Here is a 17,718-nt window from a genome sequence, read left to right as displayed (position 1 = left end):
GAGTTAGTCGGTGAAACAAATTATAAGAAAAATGAAAATCCTTTTATACGCATTTTTAAGACTCTATAGGCCCAAAATATAGGAATGCATTAAAATAAATTAATAAAATTGAACAAAATTCAGGCTATATTTAAAATAATAAGAGGTTTCCATATTTTATTCTTGCTTTGTAAACAATAGGACGTTCGGTAACTTTCGTTCGATAACTGTATTCTGAATAACTGAATAACGTTTGTAACCTTTGCCGGTCGAGAAGTTCCAGTAATCGTACGGATGAGTTTGACATTCGATTCGGGTGTTGTGAATAAAAATGAAAATAAATGGGTCGACAACTAAGTTATCGTAAGGTTTTGAATCGATGCTCTGATCGATTTAGAAAACAAACGGATGATAATTCTTAAGACCTTAAAAAATATTATACAAATATTGTAAGAATAAAGTTTGTTGTTGTCGTTTTTTCAGTTTTTCAGAGCATTTTTTTTTTCAAAACACGTATTAAGGAAGACTTATTCTGGAGTACTAAATTAATATTTCACGGCTTCTTATAATCAACAAACACTTGAAAAATCGATATTCTAAATACGTGCTCAATTCGTGTCTTCGATTTAATCAATCGCTTTAGTGCCGAAGGAGATTTTCCATCACTAATTAGCTCTTGTGACGTCATCGGAGGTACAAAAACGTGTCACGTTTGGTTTTCATACAGATCGCGGTACAGCGGCGTCTATTTAGACATTGCGTCTGTGATTAAAATAGTCTTATTAAATTAGTCGTAATAGCTACATTAATGAGTCTTGACAAAGTAACATTTTCACGTATATTTCGAACATGTTGACTTAATACCTTATCAATTTTTCCAACAATATTCATTTGAATAACATCATATTTGAAAAATGGCAGTCACAAGGTGAGGTTATTTTTTAATTATAGAAGTATGAATAGGCCATGGTTGCATAGAACTGTACGAAAAAAAAAACATTCAATTCATTCAATTAAAGTTTCTGTAATCGATTAGTAAATCGAAATTTTCAATCGTATTCGCACGATCTAAGTGTAAGGTTTAAAATTAAGATTTCGGAAATTTTAAACATGTTTTATAGGTTATGTAATGAAATCCTAGCGGATTTCATATTACTCAATTAAACAATTCAATTCGTTCAATAAATTATTGATTTGTGCTTGGCAGTAAAATTGGCCATCAATAAGCCGTGTAGGGTTGGGTCAGTGACTTGTTTACGAAGTATATTTACAAAACGACATAATTTTACACGGGTAAAAAGGACAGCACAAACTTTATTTTCAAAGGTTTTGATCCTTTACCACAAACATCACAGCGGACCCAAGTTAATTGATACTTATGTCAACATTTACCCACACTAGTCCGGTGCCGGTCACAGGTCTCCTTTAACGACCTGTGAGTCGCCCAAATAACGATAACATTTCCCAAAACATTCGTAATATATTTCTGTAACATCCTGTTTCAAGTGTCTTTTTTGCTGTCGTTTTACAGTCTGTTGTTTTTTTATCGTTAAAAGTGTAGTTAATTTTAACAATTCTCTACATTGACTGTAGCTGACTGTGGTTCGGACCTCAAAGCGTTTGCGTTCTTAAAATGATATTAGCACCTTTTTTTAAGCATTAGTTTAAACAGATTAACTTGATTAAACTCAGTAAAGGTTATTGTAATTATTAATAAAAATGTCGAGCACTCAGAAAAAATTCCTTCGATTCCAACCACCGGACCAGCGGACCTCACGAATTTTTCTATGTGTTTGTTGTCGTATCTTTGTATTTGGTTTTTCAACGACTTTTTAGCCAGTAAAGGTTTTCAGTAAAAATCAAATATCTTGAAAAAAAGGACGGATTGAAGAAGTTTTTCTTTGTGTTTGTTTCGAATAACAACATCTCGTTTATTTCAACTGAACTGCTTTTTGTTTTCAGTGTTCTAAGTTGTGACATACATTAATGCATATAAATATGACTATATTTCTATATGTATTTGAAATGAAAAATTTGAATGTATATACCTATTTTTGATTTGTTAATATTAATATATCACACTGCTATTACAATAGTGTTGTAACTCAACGTATGTGAAACTCAAGTTTATACTATTTTTGAACGTAAAATTTGATTATCTACACGTCAGTTAAACCGTCGTTAAAATATTTTGAGAAACCATGAAAAGATATGTACTTTAAGTATCAGTAGAACACCTTGGGAAAGAGTTCGTCTAGGAAAGTACAGCCACTTTACCTATTTCTGACGCCAAGCAGTAATGTGAGCATTACTGCGTTCCGATTATTAAGGATATCCGCTCACGCGATGCCCTTCTCCTACCGCAAAATGGCGGCTATTTGGTTTCGCAAATTAGAAAAGCATTCAGTTTAAATACAAGTTTTTATAAATATAAATTATTATTCTGCATTGCTAAATAGATACCCTCCGTACTACCAACAAAAACAAATGCAGTAACACACCGCAAATCCTGCACTTAAAAAGCACTAATGAAATTTTTAGTGTACTTGGATAAATATGATAATATTCCGTTTGAATGGTTCTAACGTTTACCACGAAATTACTCCTTAAAGTATAGTTTATAAACATATGTATTCAGAGTAAACTTAAAAAACACTACTTACGGTATGTTTTCAATAAATAAACACCGAAATCACCAGCCCAAACAATAACACACACGATTGTCGTGACGTATGTTTGAAGTTGTTTATTCTTTTTAAATGACAGATCCAGGCATTAAAAACTTTATGGTTTGCTAAAGTAGTTACCGAAATAGCAATTAATATTAGTCCTTTTACCTGTTATAACTTCGATATCCGATAAATCGGTACAAAATCGTCACCGGCACCTCTAGGTGTGGTATGCGTCTACGGCTGCATGTATCGCGTGAGCGGATAAGGGTGCTGGTGAAATTACAGGCACATAGGACTTGTCAACTTATGTCTTAGGGTGACAGGCGCAGTGGCAGCGCCCCTCAGGTCTTTGTGATTTAAACCACTGAGTGGTACTGCAACGGTCCTTACTCAATAATATTAAATTATTGTATTCCTTACATTTTAATGATCTCGTGAAACGAGAAGTGAGTAATTCGTTTTTCATAAATTTCGGAAAAATACACTTTTGTGTTAATACACTATTGCATTAACTGTGCGATTATTGGACATCACGAAAAATAAGTTATCAACAACTTTAATAAAATTTAAAATCCTCGAACCCTAATTTTGTTCGTACTGTTTATTTCTTAAGACGGCACTAATTTATGGCATTGTGGAGAACTATTTCTGCATAAATTTATTCGAGACAAATATTATTCTTCGTAAGATATATTTAAGTTGGCTGTTGTGATTAATTAATATAAAAAAAAGAATAAATAAAATATATTTTCGTCAAAATTGTAAATTTTATTCATTAGTGTTGTAAAAGATGATACCTGTTGTAATGGTGAATTATCTAACATTTTGTTCTAACGAGTATTTAATATCCGAAACGGGATGATTGGAAGACCAATTATTTCTTTATCCGGATAAATTTCACAGAACACCGCCCAAGTTCTTTTCAATTAAAAAATAATTAACCGGTTTACCCTTTATCCGCAATATATTTTGATCCCTTTTTTTATAAAGGATTACTTATACGTTCGTTATATTACAATCACGCACACGACTTGTTCGTCCCATCATTCTGTATAAGAAAAAAATAGGAAATTTTGTAATCAAATATATTGTTATTTATTATATCGCACCCCTCATGGAAGAATGGCATAAGTGAAGATACGTCAAAAATGGTCATTGCTACAGAAAAATATAACCTACATCCTGTCCAATTGTTGTAATGCTACCGATTATAATATTATTAATTATAACTGTACCGATCAAAATAGCTTTTGGTGAAATTATAGGCACATGCCTATAATTAAATATGCCGAAATTATAGGCATAACAAGGCCGTTAACTTGTCTCAGGGTGTCAGGCGCAGTGGCAGCGGCCCTCAGATCTTTGCATTTAAAGCTCTGAGTGGCACTGCAACTGTTATGGACAGGCGTGTAGCTTACCATCAGGCGCACGACTTTTTCACCCTGTCGCTTGGTATCATAAAAAAAATTCGTTTCTAAAATTGGTTCTAGGAATCGAACCCGGTGCTACGACGTGTTCGTCCCGTGACTTGATATTAAAAAAAAGAGTAATATTATCATTGACCTACCAATAAATGAACGTCGGGTTCGCGCTAAAAAGTGTCACCTATAGGGCGTTAAGATCGCATACAGAGCGTCAATCGCGCAACAGTCTTCGTTTGTTCGACTGACAGTGCAGTTGTCAATCATGCAGCACTTTATAATAATAACTTGTAAAAATTACTGCAGTAAAATGTAAAAACTGTCCTTTTTCTACACATTGCATGCGCAAAAGATGGAAACAGACCCATTACGTCAATTTCAAGAAGCTTACATAAACTTCTTGGTCATTTTCAATTGTTCGAACCACAAGCGATTGAAATATTTAGAACAAAGAAAGTATAGAGTCGGTTTGATTTTAATCTCATTTTTAAAATAATTTTTTTATTAAACGTTAGCAATAACTAACAAAATATTGTTGTGCTCGTTTTGCGCCTTGGGATTACCGTCAGAAGACGGAAACTACATTTGCCCGAAATAACGTTAGCTCGAATTTTCATAATCTCAAATGTATTTTTTTAGAAAGACTACAAAACAAAAGTTAATTTTGCCTTAGTGAAAAGCATCAAAATTACTCGAAAGCGTAATTAATGGTTTTATTATAAATCGGTTTTCGGAATTACGGATATTTGAGTTTACGTTTAGTTGGAATATCGGTACATTTCTTATAGTACATGCTTATTTTCACATTTTTAGTAATATTGGTATGTATGTATCTGCCCAACTCTTTATTATTTCTTTAAGTGAATTTGTTCAAAATTCGACATAATAATATATATAAAAATTAATTAATATTTAGGGTAAAGGCTACTCCATTACTCTTGTGTTCAAGTAATTTTCAGTCAAAGCTAATTAAGGTGCATTTTGTTAAATTTCCAGTAGAAGCTGAATGTGGTGTTTTCGGGCCCTTAAATTGTTGCAAGCAAAATTAAGCAGTACTGCAATGATGTTACAATTTAAATTAAATGTTTTAGTTTTTTATATTTCGTTACATGTTACTACGCTTGTATAGGTTAACTTCGGACATTTTTTTCGTGGTTTTTGTATTAGATCCGACGTCCATTTGTTGGTAGGTCAATGAATATTGTCGACAGAGTTACAAGAAATAATAATAATAATAACGCAACACACTCATATCCCCATACTAGGAAAATCGTGTGTCGCGAGTGCCGTGGACACATACATAGACAACCAAAAAATACTCTAAAACAAACGAGAGAAATAAGGAAAGAAATAAGAAAATGTGGGCCATACACATATTTCTCCCGGTCTGGGAATCGAACCCAGGCCCTCTACGTGGCAGTCTGGCATTGTACCGTTCGGATACGGAGGCAGTTGGAATGAAAAATGGAGAGGATGTAGGTTATATTTTTCTGTATCCAATGGAGCAATTTTTGATGTAACTGCACTTATGCCATTCTTCCACGAGGGGTGTGATATATGTATGTTTTTTATCGTATTATTATTATTATTTTCATAATTAACTTAGTTTTCACGGTGCATTAGTTCTTAACTATAAAACCATGTAAATATATTAACAATGTATAAATAAACAAATTTGAGTTATTCTCCTGCAGCGGCGGCAAATCGCGTTGAGTGGAGGAAGGGAAATGATGCCTTTGCCCTTTAGTAGTGTAGAAACGGCTCAGAACTGAAACGAAAATGCTATTCCAAAGACTCCCGACACAATCAGCTAAGTGTCAGTAGTGGGGTAGCTTGGTTTAAAACGACGCATTTGAGGATCGATACTACCTCAGCTTAAAATTCAGCAGAAAATTCAAATTGTTTTCCCCTCCTGAATCGGTTCTATTGCGCGAGTCGAGCGGTATACTGACGTTATTTCAGGATTCCTGTTTTTTGCAAACAAAATTAAAATCATTTGAAAACTGTATTATAAAATCGTATACTATACGAGTTCTGTTTAGTTCAATTGATATAAAAGAATCATTGGAATATAGCGGTCTTCTTGTAAAATTTCGAGGTAAGTTTGTCTTTTTTTCCTATGGTGAAAATTTTTAGGAAGCGTGTTTTTACACCGTATAGTAATCAGTGTATAACCTTAATTTTACTATATATTATTTTCAAAGTGATTAATTCAACGCTTTTAGTGTTTAAAGAAACTAGTCGGCCGTTTTTATACGCAATAAGAGTACCTAATTAAGTTTTTATTGGACGTTTGGATGTTACACTACCACGATATTCTCCGTTAGTTTGTTATGATTTTTAATACAAAGATCGAATATTTAGAAAAAAATCCTTCAATCCGGCTGCGGTTCTTACGAATTTTTCTATGTGCTTCTTACAGATCTTTATTTTGGTTTTTAATGACTTTTTGACGTAGCGCCATCTGTAAGAAATCTATTTCTTCACTCAGCCAGCTACCTTTACAGCTACCAGCAGCTGACTTCAGATGACGCTTTAATAATTGTAATTACGCTTTTATTGAATGTTAGACTGTTTCATTACCATAATTTTCAATTACTTTTTTTTTAAATTACTCCACTGCTTTGTTATAATTTATAATTATTAATACAAAGATCGACACTTAGAAACAATCCAACTGGATTCGAACTAATTATAGAATTGTGAAAGAGTTCGTCCAGGAAAGTACTGCCACCTTACCAATGTCTGCCGCCAAGCAGTAATGTGAGCATTACTGTGTTCCGGTTTTGAAGGGTGGTAAGGGTGCTGGTGAAATTACAGGCACATGTGAGGCATGTATTTTTCTATCAGGCACACGAATTGTTCGCCCCTTGATATTATAAAAAAGAATATTACCAAAATTGAGGCCCTTTTCACTTCACTTTGATGTCACACCGATAACCATTAACGATCAGCGCACGTGCTTAACTCCAACCAACAAACGAATGTGATTGGTTGATTTGCATGTTTAACCAACGCTCTATCCAGCCTCTCCTCCCTAAATGCCACATATGAAATGTTTGTAAAATCGACGAAGCATATTTATAAGGCGAGAATGAGAGAGCAGGCTGGTAAAAGTGACCAAGGCGATTTTACCATGATCAAATTAAGGACGTACTAAAGAAAAAGTTTTATTATTAATAGAGCTCCTTGTGAAAGTTCGTCCAGGGAAGTATTGCAACATTATCTATTTCTGTGCTGGTGAAATTACAAGCACAAACACAGCGGCTTTTTTTACATACTTGGACGTGTGTCGTGAAGACGTGTGTCGTGAAGTCGTGCGTCTGGAGATAAGCGTCACGCCTATCATAACCACAGGGCTTTAAATCGCAAAGATCTTATGAGCACGCCATTGCGCCCGTCATCCTAATTTCATCAGCACCCTTACCCTTCAAAACCGGAACACAGTAATGCTGACATTACTGCTTAGCGGCAGAAATTGGTAAGGTGGCAGTACTTCTACTACTGCTACCGCTTTACTTTTCAACTTACGTCTCAAGATGACGATCGCGGTGGTAATGCCCCTGAGATATTTGCGATTTAAAGCTCTGAGTGGCACTGCAACTGTTACGGACAGCCGTGTCACGTATCATCATAAAAAAGTTGTTCTACTCTAAAAATGCTTACAGGCCATGTTAACTATACCTGCTCTATGTATTTACGCATTACGAATTGTATGGATGATTCGTATGTCATTTTTATTGATATTCACGTTTAATTTCGACTTGAATAGGGTTCTAAATAAAAAACCGCAATTTTCGGTTTTAGCCTTGTCTCTCGATAAGCGATGGCAGGTACTGCTCAAACATATACCCAATGCTTTTGACAGGTTATTATTACTTATTATAACAACATTACAGTACGTGATAACATAATCAGACTTAACAAGATATACAATTTAACGAGGTTATAACCTTTGTAATGAAAAACGGGTCACGTATAAATTACCTTAATTTTTTCGGTTCTAAATTATATCGTTAAGCGGTTTTGGGTGAGATCTAATTTTTTGGCGGTTACACGTTGAATTTTTGGACGCGATTTTAGGGATATTGTTACATCGTATTTCGTTTAGCTGTGTTTATATCATCGTCTCAGTCCGTTAACATCCACTGCTGGGTATAGGCTTCCTCTTTTGCACGCCAGCTGAATCGGCCCTGTGCGAGTCTCATCCACAGTCTTCCGATTCTCGCTCGTACCGGGTGCCACTCAGTGACCGCCTTGGTCCATCGGTCATTGTCCCGCCTAGCACCGTATCCTGCCTATCTTCATTTTAGACTCGCTATCCGCATACCGACATCTACGACTTTTGTTTATTGTCGTATCTCCACGTTGAGTATACGGTCAACGAGGGAAATGATGAGCACGGTGCGCTCCATTGCCCTTTGTGCTACTCTGATTTTGTGCATTCCTTTGTGAACGGCCATATTCCGGCGCCGTAAGTAAGTATGGGCAGGACGTATTGATTTTTAGCCTTTGAGGGATTTTAGACTTAAAGACGTCCTGGAGGACGTTTTCCGAAGGCGACTCATGCCAACTGAATCCTTCTCGATCTCCCTGCGCTGTGGAGCCCGGCCAAAAGGTGAATAATGTCCAAGTGTCAACTACATCTAGCTGGTTGTTCCCAAACAAGACGGTGGGTTTTGAGACCGGACGCTTGGATGTGATCTTGGTTTTGGACTTGTTCATCTCAAGGCCGATAACTATTGAAGCCTCGTGCAAGTATTAGAGCATAGTCTGAAGATCGGCGGCGTTCCCAGCCATGAGGATCAGGTCGTCTGTGAAACGCATATGTGTTTATATACAATAAATTTATTTTGTGGAATATTAGGATGTTTTTTTTGAAGCGTGCACTCTCGTGGTGGTCCCATAGTCACCAAGTCAGAATCTGATGAGGGGATCCCATGAAAGTCGTAGGAAATCCTCAAATTTTATGGGCATGTCCGGGTATTCACCAATTTCTGCATCAATTGTGCACCGATTTTGAAAATTCTTCTTTTGTTTGAAAGGGTATACTTTCGAGATGGTCCCTGATGAAGTTCCGGGTTCGTTTCGACTATCACAAATTACTAATTATTTTCTGCAAATAGAAGTCGGCTTTTCACTTTACACAATAAGTGTAATCAACAAATCACCGTCAGCCGTCACAATGACAACCAGAAAAGAAAATATAAAATGTACAAAGGAATCCGTAACCATTGACTTACAATTATATGGACGTCGGGTCCGCGCTAAAAAGTGTCCGAACTTATAGGGCGTTAAAATCGTATACAGAGCGTCATTCACGCTTTAGTCTTCGTCTTCGACTGACAGCGAAGCAAGCAAAATTAGACAGTACTGCGATGACATTACAATTTAAATTCAACGTTTTAGCTTTTTCATATTCCTTTACATGTCACTACGTTTAAATAGATTGGCTTGGGACATTTTTTTCGTGATTTTTGTATTAGACCCGTCGTCCATTAATTTGTAAGTCAATGTCCGTAACAGTCCGATTGTCACCAAGAAGTCAGAATCATTTTAAACCATCTTCCTGGTGAATTAGGTGTTTTTGAAATAGGCTGCTATTCCATAAAGCTATTGTTGTATAGATATATATTACTCCACGATTATAGAAATGGGAAAATCAATCATAAACTTACCTGCAAGTTTTTATAACCAACAACGAAAGTCATCCATCACACCTTTGGCAGATTTCCAATAACTATCACCATGGACGTGGATTTAAAATGGTGATGCTAGAAATAGAGGTGCAAGCCTTGATTCGAACCCACGGTGTTTGTTTAAAAGGCGGTAATCTAACCCATTCAGCTAATACAGCTTTTTACTTTGTTGATTTTGCTATTGTGATATTCATAAACTTTTTGTGAAAAAATTCCATTAGTTTGTTGTTATTATTTATACAAAGATCGAATAAACAAATGCCTTCGTAGCCGATAGGGTTACCATGCTGGACTGCCACGCAGAGGACCCGGATTCGATTCCCGGGTTGATATGATATATTTTCTATATTTACGGAATAATTCGCTGGACACACTTAACGCTTACACCCTGTCTATTTTTTAACATTGTATTTATTTATTTTTTAGGTGTAACATAGCCATTAGGTTTGTCGATAATGAATATTTATTGCACACTCTGATTATTGATTTATATCCTGTCTATCTATTAAAAGTAAACCTTATACCTTGTGTCAGAGCTCCATCACAAATTTACGGGATAAGTGCCTACCGCTGAGTGCGCCGACGTCGGCGCAAGTGCTCGGAGAGTGTCGCGGTCACATCTGAATAGTCGTACGGCAAGTTTCGTAAAAAAATCGATGCAATGTCGAAATCGCATCATTATTGTGCAGTAGATTGTAGGTGCAGAAGTAGAAATACTGACAATAATTGTCTTTTTTTTTTCATTATCAAAATTCGAATAGTTATTCTATTATGTAATTTATTCTGTATATAATAATTATTCTATTATATAGTACAATCATTAGCGAAAGATATTTCTACTAATCTTTCACTAATGTACGGACATCGGCACACCAGACTACACATTTTTGTTCGAAAATCGCCTCCAGTGCAACGGAACAAGATACGTCTATGCTTGATGTGCTGGCGTGTGTACATAACTTACAAAGGTTGTAGGTACATACCGCCTATATTCGAACTGATAACCTCCAAATTGAGAGGTAACCGTTCTCCCATTGCTTTACTAAATAAATAATGCTAATTTCAAAGTAATTTCTAAGTCTGACAAATCTTTTATTTACATTACAACCCTAGCGCATTCAAGTCCGCACAATTGTTCACGGCAGGCTACGTATTTTCACCTCTCCGAGCGCTTGCTTAGGTTCCTTTTTCCTCGTAGTGTACCTACATCTGATGTTATTAGTTAGATTTAATAGGCTGTTGTAACGTAGGTATATTGAATTTTGTATGAGAGTGATGTATCTGTTACGTAGTAATAATTAAGTAATTTGTGTCAGTGTTTTGTATTGTATTGGTTTTTATATTTATACAATAAAGAGTATATGTATTGTATTGTTTACAATAATAATACCAGATAAATCTCGATTTCAATGGATTAAATTATTCTGTAAAGATAAAGGATTCCACAATGGACAGACAGACAGACAAGGCTGTATTTGATAAGGGTCTGCGTACAAATGATTGACTTTGCTGTTAATTGTTTCGCTGTCTATCGAAAACAATAGATATAAATACATAAACTCATGCCTCTGGAATGCCGTTGGGGTAAGCAGAAACTATCGATCACCACTTTACACGATCCTGACAAACCTGCTTTGCTTCACTTACATTCACAAATCTATTCTTCAGTTTTTCTTCACTAATCAATCTATTTTTATTAGCAGTAGAGCTCCTTAGGAAGAAGTTCGTCTAGAGAAGTAATGCTTACTTACCTATTTCTGCCGCCAAGCTGTAATGTGAGCATTACTGCGTTCCGGTTTTGTAGGATAAAGGATACTGATTACAGGCACATGGGACTTGTCAACATATATCTAGGGTGATGGGTGCAGTGGCAGTGCCCCTGAGACATGAGTTACTTTTTTTAACGTTGTCCAACGTTTTCCATGTGCCTGTAATTTCACCAGCACCCTTACCCTTCCAAACCGGAACGCAGTAATGCTCACATTACAGCTTGGCGGCAGAAATAAGTTTCTTTGTATTTTGAAGATCTTTGTAACAATAATAACACGAAAACATTGATCAAATAAACCTTTGAATTCATATGCCTGTCATTTAACCACTACCCTCGCCTTTCAAATCGTAACGTCGGCAAAAATAGGTATGACGGCAGTACTTCCCTAAACGCGCTCTTTCAAAAGGAGCCTTTTTTTGTTATTTAAAACCTTACTGCTAACGCTACGCCTTACCGCTACTGAACACATTTGAAATCTAAATTTTTATTGAATTGATATTCAATTATTTTTTATGTGAAATTAATCCATTGTTATATTATTCATACAAAAATCGAACACTCAGAAAAAACCGGACCTCACGAATTTTTCTATGTGTTTGTTGTCGTGTTTTATATATGGTTTTTTCAACGACTTTTTACCCGTAGCGCCATCTATGAGAAATCTTAAGTATTTCGTCACCCAGTTAGATACCTTTACAGCTACCAGCCCTGGCTAGAAATGTCGCTGTTCATTGTATTTAAGTATTTATTAAATTGATATTCAATTATTTTTTATGTGATATTACTCCACTTGTTTGTTATAATTATTAATACAAACTTTTGATATCATTTCATCAAACGTTTGATATCATTAGTCCAAGCCTTTGGATCAAAATCTTAATCCACTTGACTGTAACCTAGCAAAGTCTCAAAATTTAATTATCTGTGAGTCAAATTATTCATTAAGTCCACAGTCCTCAAACAGCACGTTGCACTCCCATACAGTACTACTGAAAACACTAACAAAAAACGGAAAGATATTGTCTGCCCCAAAATTGTATCATCAAAACGTGTTTATTTCCAGATTCTTCGTGCTTCTTGGATATACTATTATTGTTGGATATAATACTATTGGACATACTAGCTCTCCGGGCTAGTGCTGGTGATGCGGGTCGCAGTGACCTGCGACAATGTCCAAACATAGCTTGATTTAAAGGGCAAATCAGGTGCTCCGAGCGTCACCTCGCCTTAGGCCCTCGTCGAGACTGGGGCGAGCTCCTCGAGGGACTGCAGAGGGATCCATGGGGGCGGCCATACAAAATGGTTATGGACAAGCTCCGGCCCTGGGTCCCTCCGTTGACGACAAGCCTCGACCCTGCGTTCCTGGAGAGGGTGGTGGTCACCCTCTTCCCTAGAGTCGAGAGCAGTCCCGCCCCGGGATCGTCGGGACAAGTGTCGGTGACGGATGAGGACACTTGGTCTGACGATCTCGGCATAACAGACGAGGAGCTGGATCGAGCCGTGAGGCGTCTCGGTGCTCGGAACACTGCGCCTGGCCCGGATGGTGTCCCGGGGAGGGCGTGGGTGTTGGCTCTCCACGCCAGACTGGGGAACCACATGAGACGGCTGTTCACCAGCTGCCTCCGGAGCGGTGTGTTCCCGTCCGGCTGGAAGTCGGCGAGGATGGTCCTTATAAAGAAGGAAGGTCGACCCGCAGACTCTCCCTCTGCATACCGACCCATATGCCTGCTGGACGAGGCCGGCAAGTTGTTTGAAAGAACACTTGCCGAGCGGCTCAGCGGGCATCTGTCGCGAGTAGGGCCTGACCTGTCGGAAGACCAGTACGGCTTCCGGCAGGCGCGGTCGACAGTGGACGCGATCCTTCACGTTCGTACACTGTCGACGCAGGTACTGTCCCGGGGCGGAGTGGCGTTGGCGGTAAGCCTAGATATCGTCAACGCCTTCAACTCCTTGCCCTGGTTGACCGTTAAGGAGGCGCTCGAGTATCATCGAGTGCCTCCGTACCTGAAGCGAGTTGTCAGGTCCTACCTATGCGACAGGTACATTACGTACCCGGGTCGGGACGGCGCAAGCCATCGCAGAGAGGTCGTGTGTGGGGTTCCGCAGGGGTCTGTCCTTGGACCACTCCTTTGGAACCTAGCATACGATGCTGTCTTGAGGGTCGCACTCCCCCCGGGCGTGCATCTGGTGTGTTATGCTGATGACACCCTGGTGATATTATATTATATGGTGCTATTAGTGCCCCGTGGATTTCGAGGAGCACTTCCGGTACCCCGCCTGGTACCCCGGATTGATAGGGTGGCGGGTGCATTGCACCAGTTGCTGCCCAACCTGGGGGGCCCTTCGGAGGGAGTTCGCCGTTTATACGGTGGGGTGGTGCGATCCGTGGCCCTGTATGGGGCACCCGTCTGGTCACACCGACTGACGGGCGTCCGGCGTTGCAGAGCCATGCTCAATGGCGTGCAGCGCCGCATGGCCATAAGGATCGCACGAGGATACCGCACCGTATCCTTTGACGCGGCGACTGTCCTGGCGCGGTTTCCCCCGCTGGACATTCTGGCGGAGATGGACGCGCGTATTTACACGCGCCTCCGCCAGGCGGAAGAAGCTGCGCCGCCGGAAGTGCGGTGGCAGGAGCGCCGACGGGCGTTCGCGAAGTGGCGCGAGAGGCTGGAACAGTCGTGGATCTCGCGCCAGCGCGCCGTCGGCGCGATCCTGCCCAACCTCGAAGTCTGGTTGAGCCAGCGAAAGTGCGTCACCACGTTCCGACTGACACAGATACTCACCGGACACGGATGCTTCGGTGAGTATCTGAATCGGATCGGACGCGAGTCGACGACGCAGTGCCACCACTGTGGGAGGGACCAGGATTCCGCCCAGCACACGCTGGAGGTGTGCCCCGCATGGGCCTCCGAGCGGAACATCCTGGTTGCCCGGATCGGGCGAGATCTCTCTCCGCCAGGCATAGTAGCGGCTATGTTGGCGGATCAAGAGTCCCATGAGGCAGTGGTCTCCTTCTGTGAAGCGGTGATGCTTCAGAAGGAGGTCGCCGAGCGTGATCGGGAGAGGGCCGATCCCGCTCGGCGGCGGCGTACCTTCGCGGCTGCGGGCGATCGGAGCGGGGGCTCCGTTCGCCAGTAAGTTAGGCAGCCGCGAGGAGGACGACGGGGCGGTGTGGCCCGCTTCGTCGTGAGGAGAGGAGGGGGAGGACGTAGCTCCTCCAAGGTGCTGGGGGGGTTCCGGTGCGCAAAGTCGATCCCGGATCCTTCCCACTAGAGCACCCGAGAAGGCCACCGTGGGGTTTTAGCCGGTAGAAGTCCGGCATAACCACCCCCTGCCCCCGCGGCGGAGAGGTATCCTAGGAGGATTTCCCCATACAAAAAATAAAAAAAAAAAGGCCCTCGTCGAGACCTCTGCTAAGACGCGCTAGCTGTGCGCGCGGTGGATGCCCCGAACGCATGCTCCTGGGACAGAGGAATGTGTTCATCCTTGCCGTTTACCGAGACACCCGTGAAGGCGTGTCTCTCCACAAGTCCCTATCTTTCGGATCAGTAGATAGGGACATTCATACAAAGACAGACCAAGGTGTCCAAATTATAACCCTAATTACCTTATTAACCCTATTAAATGAATTTGTGAAGACGACTGACAACCACTATCGATTTGTTTCTACACTAGTCTTCTTAACATAAATTGCTTTTCATAAACATATTTTGTCTCCAGTGTAAGAAAGTTAATTCCTCTAAACTCTAAACTTATCTCTCGGAGGCATTTTGGATCACAGTTTGCAAATTGTCGTAACATCACGTTTATGCAGAACAGCGATTCTTCTTGTACCATTTTTGTACAATAAATTATACGCCAAATTGGCCATATATCATTTTTCTTACATAAAGGTTAAACTAATTGTCCAAGAATTCCTTCAAAATAATATGTCTTACGATGATACAAAGAATTTATTAATTATACCAAAATAAATGTTATCTAATTTAGGCGTATAGGTTTGCAATTTTATTGTTTAATTATTTTTTGTGCATAATTTAACCACACATCCACCTGTATAATTAGTACTTTTTACCTCAAATATAGGATTCTCCTAGTTCAGGTATATGTGTTATATAGTCTTTAGTTATTCCTTTGTACACTAAGTTATTCAATAAGCAATTTTATTTATTAATTCATAACTGTTTTTACTTGTCCTTCTAAAATATAAAACCATGGTCACAATAACTTGCAATAAGTCCAACATTTCAATTTGACAGAACAAACAAATCCGTGTTTTGTATCGCAATAAATGAAAATGGAAAATAACAAAAGCTACTGATAGGGATGGGCAATGTTCGGATATAGTTTTCGGCATTTATTATCATCAAAAGGCCGTAAAATTCGATTTTTAATGAGCCTTTTTATGTTATATCTTCAAAGTCCGTAATCAAGTTTTGAATAAATTTGTATGGTACCACTCTAAATGTATATTCCACTAAATAAAATAACCATATATCATTATTTATCCTGGAGAAGCGACCCATAATCATAGTACGTATTATAGTAGCAGTAGAGCTTCTTGTGAAAGAGTTTGTCCAGGGAAGTACTGCCACCTTGATTATTGCTACCGCCAGGCATTCCGGTTTTGAAGGGTTTTTTTTTATTATACCAAGGAACGGGACGGGCAAGTCGTGCACTTTGTGGTAAGCGACACGCTTATCTTTAATAGTTGCAGTGCCACTCAGGGCTTTAAATTGCAAAGATCTTGGAAGCACTGCCACTGCGCCCGTCACCCTGACATATAAGTTGACCCCAAGTGCCTATGATTTCACCAGCACCCTTACTCTTCCAAACCGGAACACAATAATGCTCATTACTGCGTGGCGGCAGAAATCATTACAGGCACATGGGACTTTTCAACTCATGTGTCAAGGTAACGGTCTCAGTGGCAGTGCCCCTCAGATTGTGATCAAAAGGTCTTAGTGGGACTGCAATTGTAAGCACTGGCGTGTCGCTTACCACCAGTCAATCAATATTAGCACCACAGCCCGTTAAAAAATAATACTAATAATAATTACTGAATTCTGTTTATTTTTTTATTCATCCAACCAACACCTTCAACCATTTAATAAAACAGGGAAAGAAACTTATGTTTCTTGGCCAACAGCTTCAACCTGAAATTGACTATAGCCAATTACAGGTTTTCACCTATAGCTTCAGACAAATCAAACACGCGCGTTAAAGAAACAAACAATAAAAGTATTTATTAACAACATGCACTTACTTAAATATAACAACTCAACACCTGCGCCAACAGTTACAATTTATTCAATAAAATTCTATTGTTAAATTCGGTTGTAAACCTTTGGTTGACTAAAAATGCTCCGTCGATGACATTTAGAAGTATTTTTGAACAAGATAAATACAATTTTTTGTATACAACATTTATGGTTTTTAAAATTTATTTTATTCTTTGACATGTGAGAGTTTTTTTTATTTTGATACTATAAAAAATTTATTTTTGTTGAAATTTTTGTGGCTCATATGAATATTGTAACTTACCAATGGCTCTAATAAAAGATTGCTTATATCTAATAAAAAAAATATTTTGTATAAAACTGCTTGTTGTATTTACATATTTCTTTTTAATATTAAACTTAATTTTACGATGATATTTTGCTAAACAACAAACTAAAATGGCCCTCGAACTTACGATCTCACACACCATGCGCTCTATGTGCTATACCATTTGTCGCGGGTATAGGAAGATTAAATACCGTATTCGTATTACAATAACTATTTGTACAAACGGGTGTGTTTACTTGTCTTGACTGTGATGAGCATGTCCTTAAAGAAGGATGGATGTTAGTATAACAACACAAATTGATAGAGCGAGTGTGGAGTGGAACGCGGGAAAAGGTCGTCCTCGGTGTACATGTCTCAACTAGATTGATGAAGTCTTTAAAATACCCGGGGGGTGTACTCCCGTTCTACGTCCCCCTTCGGTACAATTGGTCTACTTTCCCTATCGGTCCACTTTCACTATTCGTCTTCCTCCCCGCGTCCAACATCCGTCTGAAACAATTACTTTCAAATAAGTTGTTAACGAGCCAGCCATATTTACATATTTTATTACAATATATATATATATATATATATATATATATATATATATATATATATATATATAT

General features: G+C 38.9%; 2 protein-coding genes across 2 annotated transcripts in view; both read left to right on the top strand.

Moving 5' to 3' along the window:
- Positions 1-17,718, top strand: part of LOC113233537 (sex peptide receptor) — a 191,183-nt gene that overhangs the window by 48,255 nt on the left and 125,210 nt on the right. The gene's annotated exons all lie outside the window — the stretch shown is intronic.
- LOC113233538 lies at positions 12,842-15,295 on the top strand. Its single transcript, XM_026468661.1, has 2 exons — positions 12,842-14,272; positions 15,266-15,295. Exons 1-2 carry the CDS (start codon positions 12,842-12,844, stop codon positions 15,293-15,295), a joined length of 1,461 nt encoding a protein of 486 aa, XP_026324446.1.

Source organism: Hyposmocoma kahamanoa, unplaced genomic scaffold (genome assembly GCF_003589595.1).
Source record: "Hyposmocoma kahamanoa isolate Upper Pololo Valley unplaced genomic scaffold, ASM358959v1 79, whole genome shotgun sequence".
Classification (NCBI taxonomy): domain Eukaryota; kingdom Metazoa; phylum Arthropoda; class Insecta; order Lepidoptera; family Cosmopterigidae; genus Hyposmocoma; species Hyposmocoma kahamanoa.
Note: the sequence above shows the minus strand (reverse complement) of the source record. Positions and strands in the feature narration are given on the sequence as shown.